The sequence below is a fragment of the Phalacrocorax carbo genome, chromosome 2 (genome assembly GCF_963921805.1).
Source record: "Phalacrocorax carbo chromosome 2, bPhaCar2.1, whole genome shotgun sequence".
In the NCBI taxonomy this organism is placed as follows: Eukaryota; Metazoa; Chordata; class Aves; order Suliformes; family Phalacrocoracidae; genus Phalacrocorax; species Phalacrocorax carbo.
This window is the reverse complement of record NC_087514.1, coordinates 53,065,364-53,081,477: the sequence shown is the minus strand read 5'-3', so window position 1 is coordinate 53,081,477 and position 16,114 is coordinate 53,065,364. Positions and strand designations below refer to the sequence as shown.

General features: G+C 46.0%; 1 protein-coding gene across 1 annotated transcript in view; it reads left to right on the top strand.

Annotated features, from left to right (window-relative positions):
- Nucleotides 1-624: 624 nt before the first annotated feature.
- The window catches only part of COLEC12 (collectin subfamily member 12), a 101,419-nt gene continuing 85,929 nt past the window's right edge, over nucleotides 625-16,114 (top strand). The window contains exons 1-2 of the mRNA XM_064442915.1: nucleotides 625-877; nucleotides 12,760-12,810. Coding sequence (XP_064298985.1) covers nucleotides 871-877; nucleotides 12,760-12,810 — 58 coding nt within the window. The 5' untranslated portion in view covers nucleotides 625-870. The remainder of the gene's footprint in view (nucleotides 878-12,759; nucleotides 12,811-16,114) is intronic.

The window sequence follows — 16,114 nt, the reverse complement described above, 5'->3', positions numbered from 1 at the left end:
GCCGCACTGTTCCTGATACAAGCCAGGATGCCGTTGGCCTTCTTGCAAATAAAAGATGACTGGCCTGTATCTCCCTAATCCCACAAAAATTTACACACGCTCTTCAGTATGTGCACCACTCGCAATCCTGTTGAATCCAACGGGACTACTCACGGCGCATCGTTCAGCGCCTGGGTGAACTTCGCAAGTCCTGCAGCCTCTTCCCAGCCGACGAAAGCGCATCCACAGCTGCGGGACCCCTTGTTCGGTGTGCCGTGGTGTGAGGCACGCTGGCGTGGGCTGCCTGGGCAGCGCGACACTCACGAGGACGGCTTTAGCCGCCAAGCCCCGGGTGCCCACCACCTGCGTGGGGAGGGCGGGGAGAGACTCCCGGCAACACCGCGTCCCACTCAAGGCCCCCGGTCACCGGTGGGTGAGCCCTGTCCCGGGCTGCTCCCCGTCCCGGGCTGCTCCCCACGGGCAGACCCTGGTGCGCACGGCCCCGCACCCCGGGAACCCCACGGCCCCGCGGGACGCCCCGTGCTGCGACGCCCCCAGCCCCGGCCGCCGGCGGGGCCCCGAGCCCGCCCAGGCCCCGGCCGCGGCCCCTTCCCCGGGGCGGAGGGAGGGAGGCGGGGCCGGGCCGCGGCTCCGCGGGGCTGGCGGCGAGAGCGCGGTGCCGCCGGCGGCCGACGAGCGACGGCGAGCGGCGGCGGCAGGGGCGGCAGGGGCAGCGGCAGCGGCCGGGGGTGCGCAGCAGGGCCCGCGGCGGGGGCGCGCCCGGCCCCCGGCATGGCCCGGCAGTAGGCAGGGAGCGCCGCCCGCCCGCCGCTCCCGGCGGCAGCCCCCGCCGCGCCCCGTCCGTCCTATGTGACCCGCCCCGGCGCCAAGATGAAAGGTAGGGACGGCAGCGGGGCGAGCGCTCCGCCGCACGCACACGTGCGCCGCCCCGCACCGGGCAGCGGGCAGCGGCAGGGCTGGGTGCGGGCAGGGTGCGGGATGGGTGCGCCAGGCGGGGTGCGGGAGGCGAGCAGGCGGCGGGCAGGGCGCGGGCAGGATCGGTCGGGTGCGGGCAGGGCACAGGTAGGGCACCCCGCGGACAGGCTGCAGCTAGGGGAGGGTGCGGGCAGGGTGCGGGCAGGGTGCAGGCAGGGTAAGCCGCCTGCAAGCAGGGTGCTGGCAGGGCACCGTGCAGGCAGGGCGAGCCGTGTGCGGGCAGAGGGGCGGCGGGGCACGGGCGGCCGGTGCAACAGCGGGAGGGGCAGAGCGTGGGTCTCACCGCGACCCCCGGGGCGCCGAGGGGGCAGCCCCGGCTGCGGGCGACCCCCGGCCCCGCGCCCCGGGCTCTGCGCCCCGGCCTCGGTGTGGCTCGTGTCGGTAGGTCCCGGCCCGGGCAGCGGGGTGTCCTTGTGGGTGTGGGAGCCCCCCGCCCCCCGTCATGTGTGCTCTCCCCTGCACGTTTTCTCTCGGCACCCAACTTTTCTCTCCCCGCTCCCCGGCGTCCCCAGAAGACGGCTTTTATTCCTCCCTAATTTATTTGTTTATTTTTTGCCAGCGTTTCGCGATGATCTTGGTGTTGCTTCTAAACATCTGGCAGTGATTAGGTGCCAGTAGAGGCTTAACTGGCTTGTGAAATGTATTTGGCATATTTCTCCTCAACATCCACCGACTGGAAAATATTTGGTCTTTGCTTTACATCTGTTAAAACTGAAACTTTGTTTCTTTCCCTTTTTCTCTCTTGTCGTCCTGGCCCGTCCCCCCCTTTTTTTTTTAATTTTAAATGGGTGAAACATGCCACTTCTACCGGTTGACCCCGTCCTACAAAGTTGTGACTATGAGGTATTAGATAATTAGATAATACACTTTTCAAATCAAATAAAGAAGCAGGTTGCCGAATTGCTACACTACCTAGTCAAGATGTATTAGGGGGTTTGCAAGAAAGCTGCCTGTTTATGAAAATCGATAGCCTTACAGCAAAAAGCAGAGACTTTACACGCTGGGGAATAGCTGCAATGAAAACATCAAAGGACGTTACGGAAAGTTTAGGAAGTAGTTGGGAGTTTGTGAGAGTTGAGTCTAGTTTTTCTTCAGAGGCAAAAATAAACTTGAAGGGTGGAAGGGAAAAACCATACATACAAGAAAATTGCTTTTGGGCACCAGTGTGCCTGTGCTTGGATTGCAGAGTTTGATTCCAGATGCCAGGAGGCCAGTAAACATCATGATAGTTACACTTAGTTTCCAGTGTCTGGGACACCAAATGATGTGATTATTTATTCACTTGCCAGAGTAGCTGCCTGAAGGGAGGGGAAGCTTTTTGGGGGGTTTTATTTTTGCAAGCCCACACACGCTATATAAGTTTCTTCTGGCACTGTGACATGGTGTCTCTACAGGGCCATGCAACATATTAAAAATAATGTATTTACAATGTTCTTTATTTATAGGGTACTTGTGCCAAAAGTTTTGTCATCAGCTTGTCATTATCAGCGTAAGTGTAATGGCAGGAACAAACCAAAACAATGGGGATCCGGTAATATAAACCCATGCCTGTTATCACTGAAAGCCTTACGCTCTATTTTTGTTGGGGCTGAGGCCGCGCCGGTTTTGGGGGGAGGTGGGATGCGAAGGACTGAGGATGGCAGTAACATATAATGCGATTTGTGTCTCCTTCCGTTCTGCCTCCATCGCTCTTCTTTGCAAAGCAGAGAAGCAGCATTTGGAGGGAAGATGTTACTCCTGCTGGGAGCACATGTTGGTGCCCCACGCTCCAGCAAGAGGCAGATGCTTCACTCTGGTTGCTAGTCCTTACCATTCAGTTTCCCTGAGAGCAATCACAGCCATCTTATGTCTTTCCCCCACAGAGTTATGGAAATGAGTAATAAAACATGCAAAGAAGAACACTTACATGACTGTGCTAATAGCATGAGAAAAGAGAAACTTTGAAAAATCATCACATCAAGTGCTATTGCCAGTGTTATGGAAGTCAGAGAGCCAAACCGCATTTTGACCCCGTGATTTCCTTTTCTGGGTACAGACTTGGTTTTTCATATTTTCTCTTTAAACCTGATGGTGGTGATAATTGTAGGACTTTAGAACTCTGTGTCGTTACATATTTTTCCCAATAACAACAAAACGATCTGTTGATTGCAGCTGTCTCTCTATCTACCCTCTCTGGAGAACGGAGGAATATCTAAATAATTACATCACTAAATATCTGTAAGGAATAAATTATATTTTCCGTTGCTGGTATTCATAATGTGTTATGTTTTAAATCAGTAAAACAAATCAAAGTTTATGTTTAATATGCTGGCAGCTTTATTTCCAGCAAACTACACTGAGCTCACAAACTTTGTGATACTTTTTAGTAATAATTCATGTGATTTATAAAGGGACTTGACTGCTTTAGGGTCAGATGTATCTATATCACATGATACTTCCAAGTTGTAGTTATTTATTGGGGTATGAAGGAGCATTTGTTGCCCAGGAAACAAATGAAAACAGCTTCCTCATAGTCAAACACCACCACATGTTCAAAAACATTGGCCCTAATTTAAGACAGGGACTAGCGTTGTTAAAACTGAGAACTGTGGTAGATTTTGTAATTATTACTTTAAACTGTATGCGTAATCACTACTGTCATGGCGGTTCTGGTGATAAATGTTTTCATCTGAAATGTGAATATTGTTTGGATAACAACTTAATACCAATGCCCCAAGCTGGGCTATGACAAAGTCAAGGTGGTCGCTTTGGGACTGTTGCTCCAGGATGAGAGAGGAGCTCTGCATCACGCTACCCAAGGTAGCTCAGCTGTTTCTTTCCTTTGATCCTCCTCCTCCTTCTCCTCCTCCCTTTCTGCTGTCACAGATTGTATAGCGGTGGTGCTGGAGGACGAAGGGTCTGGTGTCTTGTGCTTGAGAGCTGGAATGTGACCAAATACCCCATCCTGTGCAGTTTTTCTCATTAAAAAAGAAAAAAAGATGCACGGACTGAAAAGACAGGACAGGTTCATCCTCGGTTGTGCTCCACTGAAATTGGTGAAGCCGGCACTGCCTCAGGAATGGTCTAGTCTGAACGCCCGGCTTTCTTAGCGTCAACCAGCTTGCCTCAAAGGCTTCGTGCACAGAGTTTTCAGTACAGAGAGTTCTTTGAGCTTTCATGGGATATGCCAGTTCAGTTTACCTCAATTTTCCCTTACACAGTGCACACTTTAACGGACAATTAGTGATGTATCAGCCCGTATTGCTAAAATCGCCCCTTCTGTGTTTTAACTTGGATGTAATCTGCAGGTAGAGCCTCCATTTGCGGAAGCTGAGTGTGCATGCAAATTCAGTTGCTCTTTTTTGGCTGCCTTGAAAAGTCTTAAATAAACTATTTATATGAAGTCTACCTTCCTGACAGATTTTGCCTTTCTTTCTAATTTATAAAGAATAAAGGAATAAGCATTCTAATTTTCTAATACTGGGAAAAAGTGTTTCTCTCTCTCTAGACTGCGTGTGCAGAAAATCAAATGAATAGTCATCTGCAGATAGGTCTTTTCCTGGATAGAAACTTCAAGCTGCAGATGAAAAAAAAAAAAAAAAAAAAAATCCAGTCCAGAGCATTTTGCAGAAGCCAGAACACATTTGAAAACCAAGGATTAGAAGTGGAGTGATCCAGTAACCTTTACTTAGTCCAGTTATAACAGAGCTTATATGAATATAGTGACATAAACACGAAACATATGCAGGAGCTCTGAGTGGTGTGTGTTGGACATGTCACAGGACCCCACCGCCGAAGTTCAAAGGCAGGAGCAGTTATAATAAATGTGTGATACAATGCAGAACAAATCCTGAGCAATGCTACTATACAGTCAGTGTGTATCCTGAATTGGTTGGTGGCACAGAGGATTTTAAACATATGAATTAGAAAGACGATCATGCAAGCATATGTCAAAGGATATTGTTATTAACAATATAGAGGAAAGCAGAGTGTCAGAGGCTGTGAAAATACCAGAGAAATCTGTTATTGCACAGATAGAAATATTACTGTACAAGTGTAATAGTTATTGAGCAGAATTAGGATATAAACTATGACAGGAGTATTTTCGGTAAGAGGTTGTAATTGTTCATCTCAGCTTTCAATATTCTACCTTTCCCAGCCATGTAGGACTAAGAATAGCACCAGTGAGCCTACCCCTGTGAAGAAGGGAGTTGTTTAAAATCTCTTGTGGCTCTTTCTTCTGCTACTTTGGATAACATAAATTTATTCTAGACTGATTTTGCTACAGCTGAGAGCTGAACAGACCCCTTTTTTGTGACAACCATTGAACATTTTGCTTAGATCCGCAAAGACCATTGGGCCCAGAGGTTCGAACACCTTTGCCTGCTAGGATAAGGAGGGAAAGGTAATCTTGCAGGGAGAGAGAGAGCGAATCAGGCCTTGCAGAGCAAAATCAAAGGAAAATAAAGAGAGAGAGCTGGAAGAAACGTCAAGGATGAAAGCAGTTCAGTGCTGCTAAGGATGCGTGCCCAGTTATCTTCAGCTTCACAAAACATTCCTTATTCTGAGGTTCTGTGTGTCAGAACAGAGATCCCCCCCTTCCAGCCCTCCCCCTTGCAAAGGGTGATAAAGATGCTTTTTACCAGGCACTGAAAGTGAACCTGATTCTTCTAATATTGTGATTGTGGTCTGTACAAGTGAGGGATCAACCTAAGATGAATTGTTTTCAGAGTTTGACTGCTTCCACCTAAAACTGCAGTCCCTTCGGTGCATAAATTTGAGGTGAAGACTGGGATGTCGCTGGGAAACAAAGTGGATGAGTTATGGGAGGTAATAGAGACATGTGTTGTTCAGGAATGTGTAGGCCATTTTAATGCTGTTGTTAATTGCCTCCCTTAACATACAGACAGGGAGGCACGATTTTTCAGTGCACTAATGAGAACAGGTCTGTTTGCTCTTAAATCATATGCTGAAATACGATATGATATAAGCTTTTAGCTTCTAAGGTCAACCCTTTGCACCAAGCAGCTGGTCCTGACCCTAGTACTGTAGCATTGCTCTGCGGCACTTAGGCTAACAAGTTTTGTTCAAGAAACACCCCTATTTACTGTCTTCATTTTGTGCCAAAAAAGCAAAACTAGAGCCATCACTCTTATGGCTCTGAATTTCTTAATCTGCTGTCCTTTTCTGCATTCTTACTGTGAGCTTTCACATTTTTCAGGCACAGCAGCTCAAAACTGGAATATTAAAATGCACCCATTTGTCATGATCCATTTTGTTTTATTTTGTTTTATGTTAGGTGATGAAAGACACAATCCATGTCTTAGGTTATAACTGTCAAGAGATCTCTGGTCTGAGGCCTTTCCTCTTACTTTCTTGCAATATCAAAAGCAGATAAATTCCCAGATCAGCAGCCTGAAGAACGGAGGTGGGGGAAAGCCTCAGTCTCGTTGCCAGAATCCAGGCTCAAACAACATCCTTCGGGATGCTTCGGGATGTGGGGAGGTGGGCTCACTTCCAGGACTGCCTCAGCTGAACCTCTGCCACAGCTGCCCTAAAGACCAGGTACTCTGCAAATGCAGGATCTGTGTAATCCCTGTCCAAAGGAGCTTACTGAGTGACAAGTCGGACAAAGGACTGGGTGGAAAAGATGGGCACAATACACACAGAACCAACATCAGTGACATTGTGAGCATGACACATCAGCTTGGGACCATGTCAGTAGGGAAGGGTTTTAGGTGTGGGGTAGGTTTTTATGAGGGAGAGCTTACCAAAATAGAAGCAAAGAGAAAAAGACTTGAATATGAAGAGGGACTATAAGGAGAAACTAGCAGAGAAAAGCAGAAGAGAATTGAAATGAAGCATCTGTGAAGAGAGAGGGGAATGAACAGCCATTAGCACAAGCAGGAGACTGTCCAGAATAAGAACTATGAAAACCAGTGGAAACCAATTAGACTGATGAAGTCATCAACATCTGAAGGCCGCAGCTGCTTGCTGTGCCTCTGCTGGCTCGGTTTCACCTCTAGGTCAGCACTTTCAACGTAGACTCAGTTAACAGTGACCAGAAATGCATATAAATCCGGTGGCTGCTCAAAAAGCTTTTGAAATGTGATATGAGAAAGATATTCATGTTCACTGTTCTAGTTTGTCTGAACAGTTGTTAATATTACAGAAACCTCACAAGTGGACAAGTTTTGCCTTGCCCTAAGAGGGCTGAGATAGAGAGAGTGGGCAGAAGTAGCTTTTTCACACTGCAAGCAGTCTCTCATGATGGAGGTGCACTTGTTACATGGTTCTGAGCAGAGTTCTGCATCCATGTTGGTTTATGGGTTAAAGAGAGGAACATCATAATTTTCAACTAATGGGCACAGCGTCTTTCCAAATAGTACCAAAAAAAAAATTGTTCTTGATAATATTAAAATAAATTTTACAGAGTTGCACTGGGATATAACTATATAGCTCCCATTAGAGTCACTGGGAAAGGCAGGGCCCTAACTCTTAAAGCTCTTTGAGAGAGAGATTAATTTTAAAGGAAACTTTTACACTGGATGTCATTGTTACTACAAATTAATCTTATAGTCCTGCGTTCCCAGTGTGGAACTTACTTAGGGGTAAGTTCTAATGTACTGTAAATTGAGTTTTCAGAGGGCTTATCCAGCAACTTCTAAAATCTGACTTGAAACTCGTCACGACAATTTTCAGCCCAAATGCCTCTTTTTCTCCTGAAACAGATTTCCCCAGATTTTGAAACGCAGTGTAGAATATTGGTGTCTTTTCTTAATTCAGGACCTTAAACAGTCTTTAAACAAAGACTTTAAACCCAGGTTTACTGCCCAGCCCAAAGACGTTCTAGAAATGATTGGATACCACGTGTCTGCAGCCACCATATGACCCAGTTTCTCTACAGTTCTGAGGTCTAGTTTGCTTCATTAGTTAATTATGTTTAAATGCCTAAATGGGGTATACTGTTAAAAGGTGAGAGCTGGATATGTACATTAGCAGCTTTCTGTGACAGCTTCTGTATGCCAACTATGACACCCACAAAAGGAAGGGGAGAAAATGGAAACCGTTTCCCTAAAATCACCTTGCACCAAAGGCTTCTCAGATCTGGTGCTGTTCCAGCGAAGGGACCGAGCAGTGCAGTGGTTATAGACCCTATATAGTCACAGGGCAGATTTGGCATCTTTTTTGGCTCCAGGCCATCTCTTTCTTGCTTGACCTCAGAGTGACTCATAAGTGGTCCATGATTAATTTATTTAAGATTTAAGAACAAGAAGTAGAAATTACACAGTTCTACTCCACAGATTTTTGCTTTGCCTCTAGCAAATTAATCAAATGAGTCTAATTTGTTTTAGATTAAATGAATTCCCTCTGTTCGCTGTGTTAATCCCCAGTTGAACTGCCTTTTTATAATTTCCACTCCCTTGAAGCATTATACTGTAGCTTATTTAACTCTACAACTATATTTATTAGAGGTGTTTCAGAAATAATAACTAGAAGGCAAGCGGAATTTGGCATTGGTACTCAGTGGGGTGTGGATATTGCCAAAATATCTCAAATACTTTTTTTTTTTTTTCGGACCAGAGCTCTTGCTTTGTATTGACTCCCTGAAATATTTGAGGTACTGCTGCTCACCTAGAGCTACCCACTCATTTTTAGTGGTTTGGTGTAAGCTCCGAGTGACAATCTGTTGCAGCCTCCAAGGGGACTCTTGTAAACCTGAAGAAACAGGAGATCTCCGGTGGTCCTTCTCCTACACGGTTAAATACAATTGTTTGCTCACATGTGTTTCTGTTCCACCCAGAGTTTGCCTTTTTTAATGGACCTTCCTTCTGCTCAGTAGAAGTCAGTGGAATAAGAAATCATGTTTTAGCCAGCTTTTCATGTTTCTTCGTCTGTCTTATTCTAGATTCCCTCTCTTTCGTCTCACAGCTGAGAGCTCAGTAGACCACTTTATAATTAAATTATGGCTGATCTTGCCAGCACTAAAGATTTAATTCTTCTGGCTGGGGCATAACAATGGATTCTGCTTCGTTGCCTTCAAGAAGTGTGCCATTCATATTTTTCACCCAGGAAAATAAGCCTTGCCTATATATAAATGTATATGTATGTAACAGAAATATTGTGTTCATTCCAGTCCTCTTTGTAACCAAGAGGGGTTGGATTTAAAGTAAAATACTTCTACCTTATGCCTTTCACAATGTCAGAAAAAACCCTCTTACACCAGTTGCAGCCCCACTCAAGTGTATGGGCACCACTGATGTAAAAATGCGAAACTTCCTTATGTAATAGCAGCCAGCGGTGCTCAAAACTCCTGAATTTCTTTCACTCTGATTTCTGATACTGCCTTTAAAAGCATGAGGCACAAAAACATGCTGGAGGTTTTCTTACTATTTGCTTTCCTACTTGGTGTGTATTTTCTTAACCTCTGTAATTCATCATAGATCACATTTTCATAGTTTTCTCTAGAAAACTGTTACCTTTTCAATGAAAACTTCGGTTCTCTTGTATTTCCCTGATTCAAAGATATTATGAAGTTTTGAGATTTTTGTAAAACTTGTGAACAAACTTCAATATTTTCAGTGCTGAAACTTGTAGCAGGATGCTGAGGACCAAGTTTCTGCCACCTCCAGTGAGTGCAATACTGCCTGAAGGGCTTGGGGGGAGCAGGCTGAGGCACATGGCTTTGCCTTAGAACTTAAATTTATAGGCTTGTCAACTTCATTTTTAATATTTTAAACACGGATTTCTTTTAAGTAGGACTTTCAACCCATCCTAGTCTCTATTTCCAAAGGATGCAGTGCTGTTCATTTCTGAACATTTAGTCTCACCTTGTTTTATTCGTTTATTCCTCCCGTCTTTATTTTCCTTAAACCTGTTACATAACAGTTCATATTGTAAAATCTTATATTCGCACACTATTTGATCAAAGTGACTTAAACACCTCTGAGCTTAGTCTGTTAAATAATTTTAATAGACCTCCCCTAAAATACATTGCTGCCTGTTGCTAGATCAACTCAAAGGGAGTAAAGAAGGTTTTATCTGATGTTTTAGATTTTAAGTGAGCAGGGAGCCAGGTCACCTCTTGACAAAATTGTCCTTGCCTGTGTCCACTTCTTTGTTTCAGATGCCACAAGTGCTCTTCAAAATTAGGAGATTACTGAATAATTGTAAAGTTTTAAAAGCTTAAAAATATTTGAATTCCTAGCAAGCGTATCATGCAGTGTTGCAAATATTAAAGTGTGTGTATATATATTTTAAAAGTATATAAATTTGTATATAAATATATAAAACCTATGAAATATATGTATATAAAACATATACATATGTTGCAAACATAAAAAAATACAGAGAAGTGAAAATATTATTATAAATGAGTGGCCAGAGGGCAATGATGTTGGGCTAAGCGTGAAACACCAAACAACTAGGGAAGAGGCTAGCAGCCTGGGAGGAAGGTCTTGGAGATGTGGCATAGGATGAGGCTGCAGGATTTAAACACAGCCTGGCTGCATACATCAGATACGGATTGGATAAGCCAGGTTAATGCTCCTGAGAAACAAAGGAGGTGATTGTGTTACGGCCCCGATAGCAGGAGAGGGCAGGAAGCTAAGGGCTCTGGAGCTGATATCTTTTTTTGTGCATTTTATCTTTTGTGCAAGAGGGGAAGATTTTTCCTGAGTAGTTTACTGCTGGGATGAGAAGCTTGGTTGTTGACTGTTTATGCTTTATTAGCATTTGTCATGTTTTGTCAGGTGACCTTGTCTTCAGATAACATTTGGTACAATTGTGAGGTCTGTTGGGTTTGTTTTTTTAAAGAATTCTTTCTGCCTTCAAAATGAGGATGTGTTTGTTTTGCCTAAGGAGTGTCCACTGATTCCTCCATTTCTTAAATGCACCTCTGAATTGGGAGTCTAGCTTAAGATACAGACAGGACCGCCTCTGGCAGAGAGCAAAATATGTATATCTGGTGAGTTTTGAGCTGTTTTATCAAAACTGCTGTCTGAGTAAAGGGTGACATTCTGCAAAGTGATGCATTTCACGTACTCCTTTGCTGCTTCAGGCAACATATCCCTCAGACTTAAAGTGCATGGCACCTTGCAGGTCAGAAGGAGGCGCAGGTCACATTTGTTGCGGGACGTACGCTCAGATGATTTATAATTTGTTGAGCCTGGATGAGGACCCTACCTTTACTCCGCCTTTGAATTCATCCTCCAAAGGCTCTGTCATGGCCTGAGTTAGCTGCAGCACCAGTTAGCCCAGTATCATGATGCAGAGCAGCCTGTTTGTGTGCAGTAAGTCTGTGGACAACAAAGGTCTAACCAGGCACAGACCTTTCACTCCATCATGTCTGTTTATCTGCTTTGAGACTGCTTTTCCACCGCTGCTCATTAAATGTTCCCTTCTCGTCAATTTCTTCACTGGCCTTTGAGCTTCTGTTTCCTTCTCCCCTCCTGTCAGAGAAAGATCTGGATGGAGAGGCTGCAAGTGAGTGAGTTTCCTCAGCATCCCGTGCTGGAAGGGCGGTACAAGGTGGCGAGCAACCGCTGAAGCTCCCTGGGGTGCTGAGTCTGCGTCCCCTCCGCTGCAATGCAAACAAAAGCCCAGGATTACCTGGGTTTCTGAGAGCAAGGATTGCCATCAGTCCCCGGCAGCATTTTTCGCAGCGAGGAGGCAGGCTTGCCTGCCTCTCTGCTCAGAAACGTGACAAAGGCGATGTGGTTCCCCAGCGCAGTGGTGGGCTGCAAACTGATGGCTGCTGCTTGGGAAGCCACGTCCTAGGTCCTGTTTAAAAAGAACTCCGCAGAGGCTTTTCCCCACATGAAACAGTGCTTGCAAGAGAGGGAATGGGTCTACTCTGCTTTCCCCAGGAAATAGGGAAGTGGGAGATTAGGAGCCCGGGCTGTGCTGCCCTCCCTGGCGGTTGGTCGCCTGGTGCCCAGGCTGGTGCTGGTGATAAGGCAGGGCTCTCGCCTTCCCCAACTCAGCAGAAGGGGCGGTTGTGTTGGTAGGAAGAGGCTGAACACAAAAACACGAACATATCCCTTTTTTTAAAAAAGAAGTCATGCGTGTATTTCTTCTGCTGATGCCAGCCTTTTCCTTTGCTGCTGGAAGGAAGTGGAGAGAATTAAGCTTCTGACAAAATTAAATTGTGATTATTAGCACTTTACTGCTTGCTAGCTGGTGAAGATGAGAACAAAAGGGCTTAAATAGTTTCTATTTTTCTCATCTGTCTGAGTTTGTCAGTTCTGTTTCCCATTTTCTATCAGATCTTGCCTCTTCAGACCAAGCTAGAGCCCATGGGAGGTGGTGGACGGAGAGACAGACATCCCCTCTGACGCCTCTCTTGTTGCTCAGCATAGTTATGCAAAGCACTGTACAAGCAGCACAGCCTGAGCCCGACCACCTGGGCAGCACAGGCAGTGGGCTGGAGCAAGTGCCGTGGTCCGGGTGAGCCTGCCTGAGGGGCACACTGGTGACAATTGTGGCCATCATCATGACAAGGGACATGTCTGCACTGTGCTATACTTAGGTGGCCAGGCAGGCTCCAGGATAACTGCCAGGTGATAAACCATCTGCAGTCTGGATTTCTGCTGGTGATACTGGTTTGGGGGAGAGGCTCCAAACTGCCTTTTCTACCTGGGTACAGAGCTGGGATATGAGCAACATAGGGGAAGATCAGTAACGTGCCTTACAGATCAATTAAACATGCAAGTACGTTAATTTATAGACATGCATCTGTAAAAAATTCTTCCCATCTTTTTCCAGTGGTAGTAGTAATCTGTTGCTGTGTCTTTCTTTCTCCAGACGATTTTGCAGAGGAGGAGGAGGTGCAGTCCTTTGGCTACAAGAGGTTTGGTAAGTGGCAGCAGTTTTTTCAGCTCGCTATTGCGTAGTGCTTAGGGTAAGTCAAACGCTTGCTATGAAAACCTCCCTGCTGGCAGCATCAAAACATACAGGTACAGTCCTGTTATCCACTTCACTCTAATATCTGCCCAGAGGAAGGTGTGGTTTTTAGACTTACTTTGTTTTCATGGGGAACATAACACTTCAGAAATAGCCCTGATCAGAAAAAAGCAGTGGTTGGTTTCAATATTTGAACATCAGCATTATGAAAGTGAAGCCCATACCTCAACAGAAACGCACGTGCTGGCTGTAAAAAAGGTTCCACGCCTCTTACATGTCCTCTGCCCGGGTGGGATTTCCTTCGGCCGACAGACTGATGTTCAGCGGGGTTTGTAGGTATTCCCAAGAATGGTGGTGTGGGATATCCTGTAGACTCACGGAAGTTGTACTGCAAGCTCAGCCAGTTCATATACTGTGCACTCCTCTCAAAAAAGAAGTAAAAGTATATGATATGAATATATTCTGATGTCAGAAATTATTAAAACACTTGGTCACTTTCTTTCCTTTTTTCCACTTCCTGCCCTTTTTTTGATGTTTGTTCAGTGAAAACAGCCTTCTCGTGTGAAGAAGGTGGTGCCATGCACCTCTGTGCAGGGGCAGCAGCCTTCGAGGCTCATCTTTTCAAGGCTCTTGTGCTTTCTTTTCCTTGTGAAAGTGTTTCAGCCTCTGCAGCCAACAGCCTTGCCCAGGGCAGGTTGACTGCTGTGCCTCTGGACATGGGGAGCTGACACGGTGGCCTCTGAGCTCCCACAGTGCCAGCTCTGTCTTGGAGCAGCCAAAGGGGCTCATCATCCAAAAAAAAAAAGCTAGCTGCTTTTTCAACTGTAAGCCATCGGGATAAAAGTTCACCTTGTTTTTTCTCTCCTGGGAAAGTGGCTACAACAAGAGTCACTTTCAACAACCCCACTTGGCAAATGGATAGGAAAGGCAGGCTGAAAATAAAAAATAAAAAATAAGTCAACAATTCCCTCCATCCCAAAAGGAGCAGGGGGAGGCAGCGTAAGGAGATGCAGCATTCGGGAGGTGGGGATCAGATTCGCATGACCTCTTCTACCCCCTGAACTACTCCACCGCTCCCTGCTGTTGAGCTTTATTTTGGATAGGTCAACCAACCACAGAGCCAGCATCTGTGGCTTGGAAAGTCCTGCCATAAGACTGCACATAGGGTTTTTTCCTACTCTTTTTTTTTTTTTTTTTTTTTCTCTGGATTAAGCCCTGGAATAGCAAAAAAGAAAAAAAATCTTGAGAAATGGGAAGAAATGTTAACTGTTCATTTCTGTCACCTCCAGCTGAGGGAAAAATATTAGGATTCATTAACACCTATAAAAACAGCTTCCCTCCATGTTGCCCACTACCTAGCTGTCCCTGGTCAGCATCCTCTTGCTGTGAACTGCGAAAGGTTTTAGCAAGGAGCAGGTACCCCACGATCCTTACTATCCCAATAGTAAGCGCGATGTTGTGACATGATGGGATTTTTGTGTGTTAACTTGCTTTAATTTCTTTCTTTGCCCCAGGTAATGTGGTGCTACTAATGTGAGTTATTCCTCCCTTTAGAAATGCAAGGTTTATCTGAGCATTTCCAGAAATTCTTGTGCTGTTGCACTTGGTGGGGCAGCGGGGAGGGAGGAGAGGGCCAGCAGTCTGGTGGTGGCAGGAGGAGGAGATTTTACTGCAGGAGAAGACAGGGTAGTTCCACCCTTAGGAAACAACCATAACCACCTTCTTCATGAAAACAACATCGCAGTGGTCGGGGGGTGTCCCAGATGCCTGCAGGACTTGAGAGTTAAACACCAAGCCATCCCAAACTCTTCCTTGCTTTACAAGAGCCTTGTCAAAAGGGGGAATGGGGCCATGAAGCCATAGCATTGGCACTGGTGAGACTTGTGTAGTTCAGTAGTGTGCTGGTCCAAGAAGCCGCCTTTGTCCACACCATTTCTGAGCCCAGAGTTCCTCCCATACCCCCTTCCTCATCTTTGGGGCAGCACAGGGAGGAGCTAGGCTGACCTGGTTTCCTTATGTTCCTGCACCAGTGTGCATGCTCTTTGCCTGCAAGTGCTCATGCTTTTGTGGTCCCTAAAGGGATTATTTCCCCTCCCTCAGAAAACCTGACTCAGTGCATTCCCACCTCTACAGTCCCTGCTGAATTTCCAGGCAGCCTCAGAGCAACCTCTGGAGGAAGTGGGAGCCATGTGCCTTCAGCAGTGCTGGCTGCTTCACCTGGCACCAGACTCCTCTGTTCAGGAAGGTGACATGCACATCTTTTAAAAACTCCAAATTCCCTGGCAAGCTGGGTCAGTGTTTCCAGCGAAGCACCAGAGGTTGCTCTTGGGGCTGAAATGCATCTGAGTAGTTCAAATTCCTGCCTGACCTGTAGGAAATGTTATGCCTGCTGTTCCAGCTGGTGTTCCCTCTTTGCCCTGTGTCCTCGCTGGTAAGAGAAGGCAATATGGGGGAAGCCCAAGGCAACAACAAAGTTTTGTTATACAAAACCTTGGTAAAAGGTCATTTTGAGAGGAGTCCTGTCCTGTCTGCTGGCTGGCACTGTAGAAATCCCAGCACTGTTTGTGTACGTCCTGCTGGAGTGAACAGTGATTACAGCAGCAGTGGGTTTTTTGTTTCAGGAGTCATGCTGTAAGAGCAGATGTGTTAATATATTGTGACCAGGGTAGTCCCTGTATGCTCCACTGACATGAGACGTGGTGGGAGGACCATAACTCAAGAGCCTTTGACTCCATCGTTCGGAAGTGGGAGGCCTTTTTTGGAGCAAAATGTGCTCTGAGGGGGAGATGGGTAAAGCATAACCAGTTCATAAAAAACATGGCTTGTGGTGAGTCACTGCTGGCATCTGGGAACGTGTGTTGGTCAGCACTTGGCAGGCAAAGCCTTGACCAAACTGCTTTCCTAGAGTTCAGCTGAAGAGTTTATTATTAGCTGCCTTGTTGCTGGAGCCTGTAGTTTGGTTCAAGGGAGGAAGAGATCTGTGGAGGGAGGGAGGCATTCTCCAACAATTCTCGTTTGGGGGAAGAAGCTTTTGAAAAGTGGACTGAATACACGCTGTCCTGTACTGCTTCCCCTTTTTCTGAATCTTTCTGTCTCTCCTCCTCAGATAAGCTAATTTCTGAGAATTTATCATGCTACTTTGTTTTTTAGTCAGCAGAATGTTAACTGGTTATATTAAGCCAAACATACTAAGCATAACACATTAACATATTGAATAACAATGAATACAGATGCAGAAAGCTCCGAGGTGCTAGGA